This window comes from Clinocottus analis, unplaced genomic scaffold (assembly GCF_023055335.1).
Source record: "Clinocottus analis isolate CAN_PGR_092001 unplaced genomic scaffold, fCliAna1.0.p SCAF_17, whole genome shotgun sequence".
Classification (NCBI taxonomy): domain Eukaryota; kingdom Metazoa; phylum Chordata; class Actinopteri; order Perciformes; family Cottidae; genus Clinocottus; species Clinocottus analis.
Window position 1 is genome coordinate 3,392,286 of NW_027175898.1, and position 15,734 is coordinate 3,408,019.

Sequence of the window (15,734 nt, forward strand, 5' to 3'; positions counted from 1 at the left end):
CAGAAAAATCATGCAATTAATCAGTTAATTATTTCAACTTTGCCAAGCCCTAAATAAAATGCATTAGTACAATATTGCAAACGATTTTCTTAAACAGAGAAATTGTAATTGTCAGATAACAGTACACCAACACAGTACAGCATTGTTAGGTTTGTCTGTGATCTCTGCTGTTTATCCTGAAAAATGCATTAAGCAATGTTTCTGAGCGGAATACTGAAGCAAAATATGCACTGAGGTTATGAAAGGTTTGACAGTAAGGCCTATATAACTGGGAATCAACTCTCGAAGGCTTGGTTCTCAAACCGCTCGGGGTTGCTGAAGGTCCCAAAGCCATCTTTCATTTTGCGGGCATTCATAACGCTCATTCACACTCCAGGTGAAGCCATTGCTGCGGTGTTGGAACTGTGTTTAGAAAAAAGGAGATCAAAAACATTTTTTTTAATTTTCTATATATAGACTGAGTTCGAACATCCATCTTTATCATCACTTGTTTGATTCCCCTATTTCCTTCTTAAATACGGTGACACAAACAGATTCAACTAAATAGTTATAACCAAGAGACGGTGTGCTGAAATAAGCGTAGACACTCTGAATAAATAATTTGCATGCAAAGAAGCTTCAGTTTTAGGATTCATTCATGTTACGATGACCGAGTGGCAAGTTCAAAATAAACGCACTCTGGCGAGACTGGAGTTGAGTTGCAACATCATTTTTTTTATTCTCCTCCACAAACAAATTAGGCTCCTTTTAAACACCCTTTGGTGACTAATTGGCCCAGACCATCTTCCGATTGGGCCGTCTCACCACCCAAAAATATGTGCCCTAAACATTTATGTTATTGTGCCAACCCCGAAAATAACCCTACTAACTTTACTAACATCTAGACCCGGCATAACTAACATAACTTAAACCACTTCTCATTTACTTCACCCAAGACAGCAAAACCTTGTCACTTCCCCCCTTCCTTTTCCTCCACTTGGTCCCACCCAGAACTATAAGTGGGTGCTTAGGCACCCGGGGAAATCTTTTGCCCGAACACCCTGGGGAAAGAGGAAACAGGTAAGTATCTCCATGCCATCTACACTATTTCCAGTTCATCATATCATTAGGCCTTGCAGTGACGACCCGTCGTCACAATTCACTTGACAAAGCTGACACTTTGTGTTTGGAATGAACTCTTGAAAAAAAAATTCAGTTAAGTTCTACATATAAAACGTATAATATTTTGGGGCTGTTATAAGCTTTTTTGGTCAAGGTTCTAATTTCCTGATCATAACTTTATTCTTTTATTCTCTGCACATCTCAGAAATAAGTCTGTTTATGCTCATGTATTTTTCTTTGACATATCTGTTTGCTTTTATTCTCACAGTTAAATTGCATCTTTTGGAAAGTGACGAAGAGGAGAAGGTCAGTCTCACCGCGTGCAACTTTAGGGCAAACGTTCTGCACAATAGACTAATAAATAATAACTTATTAGTCTAATTTCTCAGTGTGTAGTATTATTTTTATGCACAGCCTGTGAGTTGCTGGCTATCAAGACCCAACTAACGAACAAAATTACATTTAAACTTCTTACTGACCATTAGTGGCTGGCAGCACTGCAGTGACCTATTAAACTGTTCAAAATGTTCTATGAATGTGGAGAAACAGCTTTTGGATAATCTCTCAGCTGCCTCCTTTCTCTGTCTGTGTATTGGTCTGACGATCACCTATGTTTATACTGGGGAGGTTACCTGTTGCCTCAGGTGGAGTTTCATGAAAGAACATTTACACCTGACAGCAGCAGCTTCAGGCGTTTGTAGGTGTTGTACTAAAGATAAAACTGGAGCGTCTTCTTTTTTACTTCCACTTCCAAGGACACTCAAAAGGTCCCCTTTCCAGCTGGAGAGGTAAGATTGAGATCTTCATATGCGAGTAACACTTCAATCAGGTTGATTAACACTTTTGCATCGTGTGGTATCGTCCGAGGAAAAGACCAATTTCTTGTTGTGTTATTGATGATGTTACTTTTGAGACACTGAAAACGGTATCATGGCCTGGCACTTATTTTGATATTTGTGATCCAGAGTAAAGTAGAATGTGGGTAATTCAAGCCTCAGTTTTAAATGTCTTTTTGTTGCATGGTATGGCTGCAATGTGCATTATTTCATGTGTAGAGTGTTTTGTTCTTTCATGTGTATCTTACACATCTCCATGATCGCCAAAGAGCAAATGATACTGTGGCTCCTCCTTTAGGTGTAGTGCAGTAACAGTCTCCATCCACAGAGACAGGAAACTCTAACCTTCTGTTTTAACCCAAATAAATGTTGCTTTAAGCACACAGATGAATGAATGGTATAGACCTGAAGTGTAAATTGATTGATTTCCTGTTTTTTATTTGGGAAGCATACTTCTACGACTAACAGTACTAGGAGTAGACGGTGATGAAAAGGACAAAAAATGTTTTTGTTTTTTGCTTCCGTAAAGGAAAATTGAAGTCAGCGAACCACGCAGCTTGTGTTCATAACACAAGTGTGTTGTCTCAACTATGTGTAATTGCAAAGTATTTTAACAGCAAAGTTGTACAAATATCACCTTCCTATTGTAAATATAACAGCATGTGTTACAAAAATTTGGGATAATTCCCCGCCACCAATTCTCCAACAACAACATGTTAGATATTGACAGAAACAAAGCACGTAAACGCTCCAGGACTCAAACTACTCAGCGTCCCCCCGTCACAGGGACACAAGGAAGTCAAACTTCACATGCCACAAACTTTAGAGCAAGGCGTTGTATCGGCTCGCTCACCGACTGCAGGGCGAGAGCTGATTGGCTCTTGCATGGGACAACAGACACCACGTTTTGAAGAAAATCCTTATTTTCTGTTGAGTTGTAATGCTTAACGCTCGATTGGTATCGGTCTCCTGTTTAATCTAAAAACATATCTTGTGTGGTTGGTTATAATAACGCTTATTCATATTAAAAAACAACAAGCGGCAATGTATTTCACAGGCAGACAGAAAGGAGAAAGGATTCAGGCACAAGCACATTTATATATTAACACCAAAATTTGAAATTTAACTTCGCACACAGCGGAGTAACGCCCTGCGCACACATGTGAGCACTGAGCACTCCCATCAGCAGACAGAGTCGAAAAATATGTTGTGTGAAAAGCAGAGTGTTTTTTAAACGCTCCCCGAGTGAAGATGGCAACGCTTGAGTAGCTCTCCTGCTCCGGGTTCAATACAGGAACCAGCCAAAGTGCCTGCGCCTTGTACCCAACAATTAGGCAGCAGGCTACACGTACTAATGTGTGAATCGCCGAATCTTGCTGTTTTGCCAAAAGTCGACCTCCTGCAACATTCCTGCTGTTCCCTCCCTCAAAACAAAATACAGATCTAAGCTCAACATTGAGCAGGAATTGGAGTGGCCGTATTAAACCTTTTGAACCTGAGATGTGACAGAGACAGTTGGCCGATCCTCATTTCTCCTCACGCAGTCACGGGTCCGATCAAGAAACGCTCCATTTCTGTTTTTTAAAAAGTTTGGTTCTTCACACACACACGCAACATCAGTCAAAGCGAAAATCAAAAACATTGTATGGCAACTGGACCGGGTCAAAAAGCCTCCGATGTTTTTGATGAGTTCTTTAAATTATCATAATTATTAGGAGACATTTTGGGGGCATTTTTTGCCTCTCTCCAAGTTATATCAGGGGTTGACGCTGGTCTACGCTTATTTTTCCATACCGTGTCTTGGTTATAATTATGTGGTTTAATCTGCTGTTTTTGATCTCCTTTTTCTAAACACAGTTCCAACACCGCAGCGATGTCTTCACCTGGAGTGTGCATGAGCGTTATGAATGCCCGCAAAATGAAAGATGGCTCTGGGACCTTCAGCAACCCCGAGCGGTTTGAGAACCAAGACTTCGAGCAGCTGAAACAGTTCTGTCGAGTCAGACGGCTGAGGTACATCGACGACATGTTCCCCCCCGACAGCACGTCCATCGGTGAAGGGGTGCTGAGTCCTTCTCAACGGCAGCGAGTGAGGTGGAGGAGACCAGCAGTGAGTGTTTCATTTGAATCTTTGTTCATGTTTAACAGGCCGGTACACCTAGCTTGTGTCATGCGTGAGCAAATGTTTCATATTTTATGCAAAATTAGATCATTGAAAGCTGCTCAGAGTTGATTCTCAGTTATATAGGCCCTACTGTCAAACCTTTCATATCACCATCAGTGAACCAGAAACATTGCTTAATGCGTTTCTCAGGATAAACAGCAGAGGTCAAAGACAAACCTAACAATGCTGTACTGTGCTTCTCTGTTTAAGAAAATCGTTTCCAATCCATGTTTTGAAGTTGCCGGGATCTCCAGGTTTGACTATTGTCAAGGCGATGTTGGTAAGAGAATTGCTTCATTTCATAATTATGTGTAAATAACACGTCTTCTGCCAAGACAATGGGCAGAAGACATATCAAAGGCGGGCAGAGAAGATATTGCAATAATGCATTTTATTTCTTCTTAACTCTTTTAGCCAGCAGCAGAAAGTAACATACAAGCAGGATGCAAAACTAATTTGACTGCAACTCCTCAAATATTTATGCAATCAACGTAATTCCAATGGATTCTGAACGCTAAGAAGTGTAGCTTTCCAATGGCGCTTTGCGGTCCGCTACGGTAATGATAAAAAAAAGAACGGCGCCAAACTTGTCTGTGGTGGAAGAGAGCAGAACAGATGCAGAGAGCAGGGGAAAGAGTTCGAGTGGTTTTTCACTGCCTTTCACTGGCGTGTTGAGCAGTGTTTTCTTCGGAAATAGTATGTTGGGGTTGTAAATAATAGTATTAGTGTAGTTTCTGAGAGTTCAGCCATTCGCTGGCCCACTTAAACCCATCACTAAAGGCTACTTTTCTGTCTCTACAAACACAAAGAAGGACACTGAAAAAAAACAGACAAAAGGTCATTCTGGGAGGAAACAGTCTACTACCTGCCTGTAAAAGCAGCCTGGATGTGTGAGTAGTGCAATAATGTATTCAGCTGGATAGAAACTGCTTCAGGGAGATCAAAAAATCTCAAAAAAGCCTGTACATGGACACATATAAAAGCCTATAATATGGACACTGAATGCTCTATGCAAACAAAACTGTTTGAGAAGATGTAAAATAGGTTAAAGTTAATTTCTTAATATCCCAAAAGCTTTGCTCATGTTCTTTTATATTGGTTTAGCAAATGAACACTGTGCGGCAGTGATCAACCCTTCCCAATTCAAAATAATTTAAAAAATGCAGTTAAGGCATGGTAAAATAATTGTCATCGTTAAAAGATTGCTGCGTTAACGCATTTTTAACGTGTGAACATGCCCAACCTCAAATTGCATTCCTTATTCATTAACTCTGTTGTTATTATCAATGGTTTGTAATCTCTTACCTTCCTGCCAACTCATTGACCATTTTCCACACAGGAAACTGCTGGATTCTCTCGTCTATCGGAGCTCTGACTTTCCAAAGTGTGATCCTTAAGCAAGTTGTTCCTCCTGAGCAAAGATTTGATGAGGACTACTGTGGGATCTTCCACTTCAGGGTAAATCATTGTGAGAAGTGTTGGTCAAGAAATAGGTTCTGCTAAATATCACATTTTAATATAAATCTCTATACATTTTACTTTCTCAACCACTCAGTTCTGGAGATTTGGAAAATGGGTGGACGTTGTCATTGATGATAAGCTACCAACAATTGATGGCAAACTAATCTTCGTTCAATCCAAAAACCCGACTGAGTTCTGGCCTGCTTTGCTGGAGAAAGCCTACGCCAAGTATGAAAAAACAATGTCTTGGGTCATGAAATACTTTTTCACATCGTGATATTGGCCTTTTTGGCGCATTTGTGAAAGTAATTTCACTCCCAATTGTTTTCAGGGTGTGTGGTTCCTACTCGGACATGAATGCGGGAACCCCTGCTGAGGCTTTGGTGGACTTCACCGGTGGGGTTCACATCTGTATTGATCTGAAAGAACCTCCCAAAGACCTCTGGGAAATGATGTGTAGAGCCGGCCAGTCCAAGTCACTGATGGGCTGTGGTACACCGCAGGGGGTAAGCACCCACGTTCCACACAAAACCATGCTGGTTCGTCTTGATGTGCTGACACGTTTCATGAAAACATCCTAAGGCTGAGATGATCTGAGCCAAAGTGCATGAGTACATGGTAATACGCGTTGCATTGCAGAATAGCAGCGTCAGTCTTTGCTGTTTGACAGAGGGATGTTTAATGTCATGGCCTTTCTCTCTACCAATGTTTTTACTTGTTATACAACATTATGTAAGATTAAAGAAAAAGTACTACAAAACTAACTACATGTGAATAAAGAGTATGATTAAAACCATTAGAATATCACTGGTCTAAGTCTGGTCCAAACACTTTGGGGCGACCGTGGCGTAGTGGTGAGCAGAGGTCGTCCTTCGATCGGTGGTTCGATCCCCGACAACACTAGCCCGGTGTGTCCCTGAGCAAGACACAGAACGCTAATTTAAGTATTATTATTATCTAAGTATTACTATGATTTCATCATAGTTCCCACTCCTTTCATGAACGGTGAGAGAAACCGGTTCTTCCGAAATGGAAAGTGCTTGAGGCAAGTGACATGTTAGACATTGAACATTTGTGATGAAAGATAAGATGAGATCAAGGTTTTGAATGGTTGCCCTCTAATAATGCATGGAAGCAGTTAATCACGTTGTCTAGTGGATGCGGCCGTCACAAACAGTCATCCAGTTCATTTGGATCGCGTCAACACATCATTTTTACATTATATTTTGTGAATTTAACAACATTTAAAAGACTTGTTTATGCGATAAAGTCGGCGATTTGGAAAACATTAAAGTCCAAGGAAATAGGTCATTATTTCAGGCTGACGATTTCATCATGTGAAAGGGTCAAATGTAATATGCTTCAATATGTTTTTAGGTGGAATCAGTGTTTCTGTTGCATTGATGAGCCTCTAAAGCCCCTTTTGTATTTTTTTTATTGAGCTAACCCCGTGGATCTCAAACTTTTTCTGTCACGCCTACTTTGGAGGCAGAAAAATGTTCGGGCCCCACCGCCCCAACAAAATGGTCCGACCTTTTGTGACTCCACTTCAAGAAGACGTTTCCTCCAATACTCATGCTTATAAAAGAGTTTTTAAACTTTCCGCTACGTTTATAATATTTGATATGTAGCTGCTGTTGCCAATTTTGTGTTTATTTATTGCATGGTCCAGAAAAGGTATGCAATGATAACATACACATCTATCTTGTAGGAGACATCTGCCAACACTGTGCTGCCAAATGGAATCGTCCAAGGCCATGCCTACGCAGTCACGGGAGTGAAGACGGTGAACATGTTTTAAATGCACTATATACACATTTTACCCAATTCAAGCAGTCAGGATGTTAAGCTTGAAGGTTAATTCATAGAGTTTTTGGGTAATAAAGTCCTTTCGTTGGCCTCTACTGTATATCGTGTAATAACAATTGTGTTTTCTCTGGTAATTGCTGGTAAGACGCTGAGCCAAGGGCAACAGGTAAACCTGGTGCGTTTGTGGAACCCCTGGGGCGAAGGAGAGTGGAAAGGAGACTGGAGTGATACGTAAGAACGAGCCCGAGTACAGTGGAATGGAAACTATTAGTAATCACACAAATGAATCTGCCCATGTGATCTGTTATCCACTCTGTCTTACCTACGGCATGAGTACTTGGTGTTGTGCTTACATAGTTAGGGGTTTCCTAAAGGACCAATAGAAAATAAATAAAAATCAACTTAGCGATACCTTGGCGATTAATGCCTAGTGTGTTTCAATCTAAAAAATCCCTAGATTATATCTTCCATTAAATAACCCTCTCTGTTTTTTTCAAACTTAATCCAACAATATTTACAAGCTTTACACTTATAAAAATGCCTAGTTTTCAAGCCCAAGCTGAAATACCTTTGCTCCTCCAAATGTACCTCGCTACACCAAGTGTTGAACCAACTGTCCTCACCCGTGTGCTTCTGGTCCTGAGATTGTGCCCCCTTTTGGAGAAGTTATTTGGTTCTCATTAAAATAATATTTCTTCTCCTCTTTCTTCCCTGACAACTTGCATCTCAAGGTCGATGTTATGGAATACTGTGAGTCCTCAGGATCGTGAGATGTGCCTTTCAAAGAAGAATGATGGGGAGTTTTGGTAAGTATGTTAAAATCTAAATTTGGAAACAAGCATTTCTAAAAATTAGAAATACAAAAAGTTTTGACATACTTACAAAACATCAGTGGCGGGCCGTCAGGGCCAACGAGGCCTGCTGGCCTTAACAGAAGTTATAGCTATGCTATAATATATTTAATATATATACATATTTTTAATAATTAAAAGTTATATCTCTTTTATAATGTAATGGTTTTTCACTAATGCACCACATGTATTCTCATTATTTTTCCCTCTTAGTTTATTTTCTCATTGACCAGCTCCTAATCAAAATGGCTATAATTTAATGGTTTGATTCTGCAAACTGTCTTTTAACTTAACTGCACCACACACTTCTGTACTTTAGGTGGCGCTGTATGCACCTAGTCAAGTTGATTGTGCTTATTTAACTTCTAGAAGAAGAACACTTTATTGTAGAGAAGAAGAAGAAGCTGGAGCTGGAGACTCTTCCTTGTGGACTCTGTGTGCAGAGTTAAACCGACTGGCAAGCGCATGTAATGCGCGATGGAAACTGGAAAGCAGGTCTGCATTGCTCGCTGTTAGCTCGCGAGCTAACTAGCCCTCGCGGGGAGCGGGGGCATGCGTGCTGCGATCACAGCTGGCTAATTGCCAACACCACGGACCGCCACTGCAAAACATACATACATACAAATAGAAAGCCACAACCGACACACTTTTATTTGCTTTCTCTAAACTTTTTTCGAAACATGTTCTCAAACTAAAACTTTATTACAACTTTTATATTTAAAAAAGGATTAAAAACTAGTTTGTATTTTGAAATACTTGTTGCCAAGGAGGCAAAACTATTTAGTCCTGATTTACATTGCCATTTAGTATAACTTGAAATTGTTTTTTTCATAGCTGGATTGAAGTGAATCTGGACTAACACAACAATGTGTTATCTAAATGAATCCCTGATGTCAACAGGATGCCGCTGGAGGACTTCTGTAGGTTTTACTCAGATCTTGACATCTGCTGCATGTGTCCTGAATTCCTTGATGCGAACTCTTCATGCCACTGGAAGACCGCTTTCTATGAAGGCCGATGGGTTGCAGGAACAACTGCTGGAGGATGCATGAATGATTTGGGTAACTCCAGGATAATTGGTGCAAAACTGTCCCCTCAAAAGCAGTATGGAGACTGGAGCGTGCAATATGAAAATAAAAAAATTATAGACTGTTATTGAGAAACTTGAAAACACACACCATTATGTCCATCCATCGTTTATGTCGTTGATACATAGACGAATTGGGTTTAATCTTTTAAAAATGATGAACAGATTTGCCTGTCTGAGCAAAATGGTAAAATGCTGAAATGTTTCTCTCTTTTGCCTTCTAGACAGTTTCTGCACTAATCCACAGTATCGTGTCAAGATTGATGAATTAAACCGTGAAAGTTCTGTGAAACAGGGTGAGAAAAGCCTGCTGGTGTCTCTCATGCAAAAGCCTGACAAGAGAAACAGACGCCTGGTCAAAAACCTCCACATTGGATTCTGTGTATTTGAGGTAAATATTACTCTTCATCGTTCTTCTCACGGTGCGACGACTACTATGGATATATAATGCATACACATGGCAGGTGACTGTTGCAACATCTGTTCTCCAAGTCATTCTGAATGCAGCATATTACAAGTCTCAATGTTCACCAAGGGCGTAGGTTTGGTCTCAGCATTGGTAGGGACAGCGTATCGAACAAGAATAAATATCATTATTGACATTGTATTGCTATTTTACCTGTTATAACTATCAAACTCTTTTAAAGAGGAGAAAACAAATACAGTCACTTGTCAATTATGACAGGGCCTAAAGTCCTATCAATATTTAATGTCGTAGGGTGAGGTTGTGTGAATCACAAGTAGCCAGCTCCAAGGAAAGGTGCTTGACATTGACATAATAGAATGTGACGCACATTATTAGTAAAACAAATAAAACAAAATAAACAGTTCCCGTGAAGAACTTTTCCACTTGGCAAAGCGTCAAGTCGGAGCCGCGGTTTTGCCGACCCCGCTTCCTCAACCTGCACTACATCTCTTCCTGCAAGTCAAGACTCACGTTTCTGACTCGCCACTTCGGCCAATCAAATGACTGCATCTTCTCTCGGAGGCTCGAAGGCGCATTGGAAAACGTGGAAATGTGGTTTTTGCTCTCTTTTGGGCGACGAGCATAGTATAGATAATAATATGAATAAGTTTTGAACATGTGACTAGTCCCTATGGACCCCATGCAAACCTACGCCCTTGATGTTCACACATTTTGATATTTAACAAAAACTTTGTTTTCTTTTTTCTCAGGTGACTGAAGAAGTAAGTAACATTTTCAGTCCAAACACAATACATGACAGAATACATTGTGCCGCTATGATATGAACTAAAACATGTATCCGTTACAGTTCAAGACGCAGAGGGGGAAGTTCTCAGCCTCTTTCTTCAGCAGGAACAGACCTGTTGCCCAAACAAAAACCTACCTGAATGGGCGCGAGGTGATGGAGTTGCTGATGCTGAAGCCTGGCGAATACCTGATTGTGCCGACAACCTTCAAGCCCAATGAGACGGCCTCCTTCATCCTGACCATCGTCTCCAAGGCAGAGACCCACGTCCAGTAAGTCCATCACAAATTAATCTTTAAAAAAGCTTGTACAGTTACTCTATATGACAAACACACACATATTTAAAAAAAACAAAAAACAAGACTCATACCTTCATCAGTCCTTATTAAAAAAACAAATCACATTGTATTTATTACTCAGAAGCAAAAGTAACTTGTCAATTACCTTTAAACAACTCTGGAGCACAAAGAAAGTGACATTAACCCTCCATTGAACTCCTGTTTGGACTACGGAGAAGTCGATCCCTGAAGCGTTCAATTAACGAAGCGTTAGTAGGATTAGCAGCTATAATGTCATTACTGAATTTAAAAAAGAAATACCTTGCACTATTTGTGACCAGTGGCAGCTGATGGCAATTTTGTTTTGGTAGGGCCATCTAATCAATTTCAACAAAGATCCCTGTATGATACAATGCAAAAAAAAGGTTTCACACATTACTACACAGTTAAAAATGTAACATTCACTCCAACAATTTGACATAATGAGAACATACAAGACGCACCGTGGGGCCAAATGAGAGGCCCCACAAAGAATGTTTTACAGGGCGCTGGCACATTAAATAGCCTAGAGTTGTTTTTTAGCATGAGAAATACAGTATGTGGCGGGAGGGCGTGACGTAAGACGGAAATGCTTGACAGTCACGCTTAATGCGTGACACTCGAGAGCCCTGCATTTAAGTATATATTTGATCAGTGCTTGGCTGAACTGCCTCTGAGACCCGTCTTTCTGCGTGGTGGGGCCACAGACGAGCACGGGGCGGCTGAGAGGTGCACAAGCAGAGAGGACAAGCAGGAAAAGCATCGATTTTGCACAGATATACTATTGTACAAATATTACTGTGTACATTCTATAGCTCAAAAACACAAATAATGATAATTTATATACTTTATTAATTAATAATATTATATATATGTGTGTGTGTGTGTGTGTGTGTGTGTGTGTGTGTGTGTGTGTGTGTGTGTGTGTGTGTGTGTGTGTGTGTGTGTGTGTGTGTGTGTGTGTGTGTATACATACAATGTTTTGATGTTGCTTCATCTTTCCATTTAGTGAGCATTCTGGTGGCCAAGACTACGCAAGTGAAGATGAAGAAGAAGAAGAGGTGTGCAAGATTTTGAAATGTATAGACAATGGTGGTATCATATTGGTATCGCTGTAGTGTTTCATGCTGGTTACTGTGTTGATTGCATTGATAGAATATGACTCAAACATATTGAACAGCGCAGTAATTCATGTAGAGCTGAAAACACTTCATCTTTTGCAGACGCCAAAAGTGGACAACGAAGAAGACGACGACGAAAAAAAGAGAACCTGGTTTCGCGAGAACTTCAACAAGGTAATTTGTGTGTCTTAAAGTAATAGTTCAATGTTCTGTGAAATAAGCATCTTCTTGTAAGTTATTGGTCCTAACCCTAAAATATTTCTGGACTGTATTTTCTATGTTTGAGCTAAATGATTCATCATTGTTGTTTTTTCTTTTGCGGGTTAATGCCTCAGTGCATCAGGAATCTGCACTTATTGATATAAATATCATGGTGTGTAGCATGCTTTGATTTACCCTCAATATGAAAATGATAACTTAGATTCAGACAACCAAAAGTGAGCCAAATATGAGTCTTTCCTTGTTTTCCTTCCATTTCCAGTATGAAGAAGTGGACGCTGAGCTGCTGCAGGAGCTTCTGAATGAGCGCATCCTGAAAGGTTTGGACTGTAAAACTCTAAAAGCGGCAACAACATTCTTAAATAATCTTGTGGAGCGCTATGGCAAATGAAGTGTCTCGCTATATATTTAAATAATACAAAACAAATTCTCCATTTAGGACACTTGAAATCTGGGGGCTTCAGCATTGATGCCTGTCGCAGCATGGTCGCTCTGATGGACGTATCCTCTCATGTCCCGTTCATTATGAATCAGTGTTTTGTTCTTTTCTCCATCGCAGCTGTCAAGTTTGCCGGAGGAGGAGTTTCTCACAGTCAATGTAATGAATTGCATAAGACACGTAGTAGTGCACCTGTCTGCCCTTAAGGCGTTTTCACACAGGTGAATAGATGGAAACCGTCCGCTTTATGCATGAAACAATATTTGCATCTTTAATATCTTAATGTTGGGTCAGACATCCATTACCGGCAAACTGAATGATGAGGAATTTGTTCGTCTGTGGAAGAAGGTCGCCACGTACAAGGTAAAAAAAGGGACCAAGTGAAGGTTTGATCATTAAATAATAGAACAAAGATGACTGGACATAATAACTACGTACCTGAACGCATCAAAGCAGCGTTAGGCGACGTGCTGTTTTATGCTCAGAGGCCTTTTGTTTTCTTGCTGTGACACGCTCGGACTTTTACGTAACTGTCTTCTCCTTCACCAGGACATTTTCTTCCGTTATGATGCATCACAGACGGGAACACTGTCCCTGAGTGAGCTGAGGAACGCCATCATGGCTTCAGGTAGACAATCAGCTACTTCCATTTGTCTACGACAGACAGAACGAAACCATCAAGGGATTGTTCCTTAAATCTTACTAATTAAATTCTCGCCGATGTAAATAGTTCCTTTTGCTTAGCTTTAATCTGTTTCTTTTCTTCTTCTTTTATACCAAACAGTTGGCAGATAATGTAATGTGTACACACACATAACAACAGTAACCAAGAATACACACATTTCACAATAATAAGTGTTCATAAAGAGTGGTATCATGATAATGTATGGCCTTCCATGCATGTTAGCACTGGCTGTGCATGAACAAAAACATTTAACACATTACTTTAGCTGTGCTAGTTAGTGACCACAACAGTCTAGAAGTTATATATTTATATCACTAATGCTAATCATGCCACAACAACCCACACAGTGCAGCTGGTTACATCTATATAAGGATGGTGCAAAGACTTTTTGTACAGGGTGTAAGTCTTCGGGCTGCAATGTATTAAATGTATTAAGGTATCACATTTTATTTTGCTGTGAAATACAGCGGGAATCTTAAAAGAAGAATTAGTAAAGTTTGGGAAGGAGTTGTGTCCATATTCACAATTTCTAACTCCTAATTTCTAACATTGTTTGACCAACACTGATGATGAAAATGTATTTACCTTTATGTTCACATATTTATTATATTGTAGTTTAATGACATGGACAATAATAGTTCCAAATAATTTGTTGATGCCCAAATATAAAATACAACTTTTGCCCTCTGTATGTTGGTCAGGAACGAGGATGAACGATGACATTCTGAATTTGATGGCCGTGCGCTACGGAGCCTCTGGACAAATAACGCTGGAGAGCTTCATCAGTCTGGTCCTTCGCTTCGACAGCATGAACCGTAAGTACATTTGGGCAGCTGATGACATCACTAAATTCAACATTTCCTCAACATGTTATCCTTTACTTTGAGTATCTTTTTTTTCGGTGTGATCAGCAAACCATTTTAGCTCATTTTGAATGTGTAGATCTAATTCACTATGAAAGAACGGCAGAATAAAATGTCCCCCCTCCCAATAACAAATAGAAAAGTACCACACTTCCTGCTTTTCCAGCGTAGTAAAGTGTTTTGTCTTTCTCAATAGAAATCTTCAAGAAGTGGTCCAATGGAAAGAATTTGTCTCTCCTCAAATCCGAGGTAAGCAAAGAAAAGTAACATCAGGGTTGTGGATTTAAAAATGTGCACTGCAATGGAAATATTGTATCGGAGTAAAGAAGTCTGTGTTTCATACCATTCATGTACTAGAAAATAAGTCATTCTTGGACATATTTAGTTTCCTGAAATGAAATGATCACACGTTCAACCAGTGCCACAGATACACTGACGCACAATAATAATCTATTCCTCCTTAATTTGCAGTGGCTGTACCTTTCGATGTACACCTAATCTGAGAGAGAAGATGAACTGCAGGATTTATTTGGGGTTACAGAAGCAGAACAGAGACCAATACAAGCACAGCTTTCAATACAACAAAACACGACAGTTTAGGGCTCATGAGTGCGTTGTTACATTGGATAAAAAGGCTGTTAAGAAGTGAAATTTAAAAAATCTGTAAAAATGTAATAAAGATTCAGAGCCCAAAAACACAATGTGGTCATGAACGCAAAAACATTTATTAAATGAACAAAAATAAATACAACCTATTTCACCATGTCAAGACCTCTGACTTACGTTTTTATTTTGGGGGGTTCCTCCATTTTCTAAAGTTAACTTTGTAAAGTTAACTTTTTTTCCTTTTTGCAACGATAACGTCAGTCAGTCCACCATTAATATGACTACAACAACAAAATGGATTGCATTTAATATTTGTTCCATGTATTCATGGTGCCTGGAGGATACTGACTTTTTCTAGAGGCGACCAGGAGATTAAATGTTGTGGTTCTGACACAACGAACTGTTGGATCAGTTGCTATAACATTAAAGTCACACATGCATGTTCCAAATGTGTTGTCCAAATGTCCAATACAAAAGATATGGTTTTCATTTATTAAGACATTGTTAAAGTTATTTTGTTTTTCATGCGTTTTTCTATGAATGCCCTTGCAATACAAGTGATCAGTGCCTCTGTGCAAAGTTTTTATGCAACTAAACGTCTTGTTTATGGTTAAGAAAAGATTAGATTTGGGTTCAAATCACTACGAAAGTGACTTTACGTAAGTACAACCACCTCCAAAAATGGACTTTGCCGCTCTTTGTACTACATCACCTTTAAAGGTTATACCTGCTTAATGTTACCGTGGACATTGTGAGCTAATTGGCATGCTACATTAGCATTTAGCTCAAAGCACCACTGTGAAAATCTACCGTTCTATTTTTTGATGTTCAGGTAAAATCCTCAGATTGCACACTGTACTGTGTTCATTCACAAGAAGTGAAACACTAATATATGAACATCTGAGAGGGAAAAGATGGACCAGGTTGTGTACACCCTGCAATATATTATTTTGTGTTACCAATA

General features: G+C 39.7%; 1 protein-coding gene across 1 annotated transcript; it reads left to right on the plus strand.

Annotated features, from left to right (window-relative positions):
• Nucleotides 1-1,332: 1,332 nt before the first annotated feature.
• Nucleotides 1,333-14,860, plus strand: LOC137787993 (calpain-1 catalytic subunit-like). Its single transcript, XM_068580786.1, has 22 exons — nt 1,333-1,407; nt 3,795-4,047; nt 4,312-4,381; nt 5,441-5,559; nt 5,657-5,790; nt 5,894-6,068; nt 7,274-7,348; nt 7,517-7,602; nt 8,103-8,177; nt 9,123-9,283; nt 9,534-9,700; nt 10,486-10,497; nt 10,584-10,792; nt 11,847-11,932; nt 12,086-12,132; nt 12,440-12,497; nt 12,617-12,678; nt 12,911-12,979; nt 13,166-13,244; nt 14,003-14,116; nt 14,361-14,413; nt 14,636-14,860. The coding sequence occupies exons 2-22, from the start codon at nt 3,811-3,813 to the stop codon at nt 14,660-14,662; spliced, it is 2,115 nt and encodes a 704-aa protein (XP_068436887.1). The 5' UTR covers nt 1,333-1,407; nt 3,795-3,810; the 3' UTR covers nt 14,663-14,860.
• Nucleotides 14,861-15,734: the final 874 nt, after the last annotated feature.

What these genes read in the sequence shown, in the direction of transcription:
- LOC137787993 (XM_068580786.1), top strand. Translation starts at nt 3,811, where the DNA reads ATGTCTTCACCTGGAGTGTGCATGAGCGTTATGAATGCCCGCAAAATG. An exon ending in GAATGAGCGCATCCTGAAAG is followed by an intron (nt 12,498 to 12,616) that starts GTTTGGACTGTA and finishes TTCTCCATTTAG; the next exon opens with GACACTTGAAATCTGGGGGC. An exon ending in GCATGGTCGCTCTGATGGAC is followed by an intron (nt 12,679 to 12,910) that starts GTATCCTCTCAT and finishes ATGTTGGGTCAG; the next exon opens with ACATCCATTACCGGCAAACT.